General features: G+C 48.3%; 1 protein-coding gene across 1 annotated transcript in view; it reads left to right on the top strand.

The window, feature by feature from the left end:
* Positions 1 to 2,610, top strand: part of LOC102877247 (melanoma antigen preferentially expressed in tumors-like) — a 39,053-nt gene extending 36,443 nt beyond the window's left edge. Inside the window, exon 4 of the mRNA XM_006901788.1 lies at positions 1,113 to 2,610. Within this exon, the coding sequence (XP_006901850.1) occupies positions 1,113 to 2,610 (1,498 nt within the window). The remainder of the gene's footprint in view (positions 1 to 1,112) is intronic.
* The last annotated feature ends 733 nt before the right edge of the window (positions 2,611 to 3,343 follow it).

Genomic DNA, 3,343 nt, shown 5'->3' on the forward strand with positions numbered 1-3,343 from the left:
GCTCCTCTCTTTGAAAAGTAAAAGAAAAATTCTTTCTTTGGTATACAATCCCCCCGCACCCCTCCCATCACTCCAACTACACTCCACTATGCAACCTTAATTCCGGACTGTTGTGATAACTCTAATACCTTATCATATATCGCTTTTAAGTTATTCTCTCCCTCATCTGTTTCAATGCAGTATACATAATTTATCCAGTTTTTCTCAGTCTTACCCCAGCCTTAATATCAGTCCCATTCTACAACAGTGGCACCATGCAGTATTTGTCCTGTTTTTTAAAATTAATTTAAATGAAACTTTGCAAAAAAAAAAATGAAATTTTACAGAGCCTCAGGGTTTCCAGTCATTCATTATTGCACTTTTCTCCCTCCCCACCCAAGTATATGTTTATATTTGGGGGCAATCTATTAAATATTCAGAACTCTTTGTTTGGAACCATCAAGTTGACTGTGACACAGCAATCCTTGAAACAACAGGTGTCTTTGCTCTGAGCAGAAATTTGAACAGAAGGTGGAAGTCTAGGGTCCTCCCACCGGAAGTTCCTGACCCGTCCTTGACACACCTGAGCATGTGATTGCAATAGCTGTGTCAATCCATCTTGTTAAGGGTCTTCCTCTTTTTTTCTGACCTCTTTTCCCACCACGATGTCATTTCCAAAGACAGCATGCCCAAAGGAATTCAGAGTTGCACCCTTTTTGCCTCACACCCAAAAAGCATCCTCAGCCTACCTCTTGCTAGGTGGGAAAAGACTGCACACTGGGAAGAATTAGAGGGTGAACTGCCTTGGGCAGGGACCACAATAGTGTCGAGCAAAGTGACAGGAAATATGGGGCAAGGTTGTTAAGAAGGGGTCTGAGAACCCTGGTGGGTTAGTGGCAAAATAATGGCCTCCACACTAAAGGCTCGTAGTTCACATATACCAGTTTCTCTACAGAAAGGTTGGACACTCATATTAGTTGTTGCTGTTGAGAAGTCACTGGAAAGTCAGCTAAAGAGAGCTTTTGACTCAAACGCACAGTACAATGGTCCTGGGGACGAAGGAGCTGTTCTGAGCTTAGGGAGAATGACCACCACCTCTAATTGGACTCCCTTTCCTCTTCTGTCCTTCTTAGGAAAATGAACCCACACTGGCCCGCCGACGTGAACATGAACACCTTCCATCTACACAGCCTCTTCGACCTGGCCATGGAGAGCCTTTTCAAAGATGAGTCTTGGGTCACGGTGGCTCAGCTGCCGATACCTTTCCACTTCTGGAAAGACGTCTTCCATAAAGCCGTGTCGAATGGATGTACGGCGATCGTGGCAGCCATGGTAGCCGCCTGCCCCTTGGCATGCCTGGACCTGGCAATTCTGAAGGAGGAGAAGCAGAATGGTCCTCTGACCATGTTGTCGAGTGTTCTCAAGGGGCTCAGTGTCCTGCAAGACCTTGGGCCTCCCCGCGCCTCAGGCCCACTGAGAGTGTTGTTGCCCACAGCTCTAGACAGCTGGCTACATAAGAAGTTGACAACAGAGCCCAGGGGCTCACTCGATCTACAGAAAGCAAGGCAAACGCCCAGAGAGAGGAAGAGCGAGGACTGTTCCAAGTCACCTCCGAGGCACCCAGTGGTAGAGTTGGAGCTCGTGGGAGATCTGAGCTTCAAGATGACACAGTCAAACGAACTGCTCACCTTCCTCAGGCGCAGGGTGCAGGAGGGAAAAGTACTGCCTCTGCTTTGCTGTCAGAAGGTGACCTTTTCGGATGATCTACCCAAGTTTCCAGTCATTGAGAAGATCCTCGGAAGTGTGCGGCTGGATCGTGTCGAGGAGTTGAGAATCTACCACACGGAAGACAGACGCCTCCTGTCCATGTTGGCTCCTTACCTGCCCCGGATGGTGCATCTGCGTACACTGCAGCTCCAGTCTCTTGTCGTGAAGCAGGGGTCCTCTAGGCAACGACGTCTCCTGGCCAGGTGGAACACAGACGAAGAGCTGGACGGCATCTTCACGGAATTGACCTCCCAGCTCACCCACCTACGCCAACTCCAGCATCTCCGCCTGAGTAATGTCTACCTCTGTGGCAACGTCCGCGAGTTTCTCCGGCACCTCGAGTGCCCCTTGAAGTCCCTGACCATTTCCTCCATTCCCTGCTCGTTAGAGAACTCGGACGTGGAATCCTTGTCCTTGTATACCTGCACCAGCAGGCTCCGGGCGCTGACTCTCTCCAAAACAAACATGGAACATATAAATGCCAATTTCCTCCGAGCTGCCATAGACTGGACCTCGGCCAGCCTCGAGTCTCTGGACTTGACTGACTGTGGGCTCTTGAATTTCCACCTTAGCACCATCATACCCGCCCTGAGCAACTGCTCTAAGCTCCAACTGTTTAGATTCTCTGGAAACCTCATGTGTAAGGCTACCTTGAAGAGAATGTTACGTCAGATACTCCCATCCGGCAAGTCCAGGCACCTGGTGCTTCCCTTGCCTCACGACTGTGGCGGTGACGTTGAGGACCCTCTAGTGTTTTTAACTGAAATGTTTCTATTTCTCGAGCAGTTAGAGGTTCTCAGCTACCTCCAAATGCGTGATGACCAAGTCTCCTTTGATGTACTTGCTGATGTCTTGATGGAATGATTCAAACTGGGGAATGGAGGCATGCCTTCTTCATTCTTCTTCCGGATGATAAGGGGTGGATTTATGGCATCTGTTGGCAGGAGGGAGTGAGCTGTGGTAGCCTCGTGGTAAGAAGCTGTGCTGTCATGCTAAAGGCATGTGGGTTAAATCCACTAGCAACTCTTGAAGGGAGAAGAAGATGGTCAGTATGAACCTGGAGTGTCTGCTATGGGCTGTTTTCCGTATCCCTAACACAAGAAAAAGGGTAACAGATCCCTTATTTGAGAATGACTAAGGGTGGGGACATCTTGAGAGAGGCATATGGAAATGTCTCCGGACGGTAGACACCATGGACCTTCAATGCTAGGGAAGACCGTGTCTCAAAAATTACCCGCTTGTAGTGTGTTAAGCATTGTTCTCCGATCAATAAAAAGTATAGACAATGTCTCTCTGGGTTGTTTTTATTAGGCCTCATCAAGCCAACAGTGGATCACAGTGATGGTTGTAAAGTCTGAACCTTGCTTACTCATATACCATCGTCATGCTCTCTGATGTGTCTTGGTGCACAGACACTGTGTTATTCCATTGTGTTGAGGGTCTTCTCTGACGCTCCATTTTTTTCCATAACGATTCCAAAGGAAGATGGCCTTATGTCACTATCACCCGACGTGAGGCAGCTCTAAGTCTTAGTTTCCAAGGGCTGGTTTGTGAAGAAAAGAACACCAGGATTTTGATTTTTCTTCTGGGTTTGTTT

Source organism: Elephantulus edwardii, unplaced genomic scaffold (assembly GCF_000299155.1).
Source record: "Elephantulus edwardii isolate Elephantulus edwardi_28Jun2011 unplaced genomic scaffold, EleEdw1.0 scaffold00344, whole genome shotgun sequence".
Taxonomy (NCBI): Eukaryota; Metazoa; Chordata; class Mammalia; order Macroscelidea; family Macroscelididae; genus Elephantulus; species Elephantulus edwardii.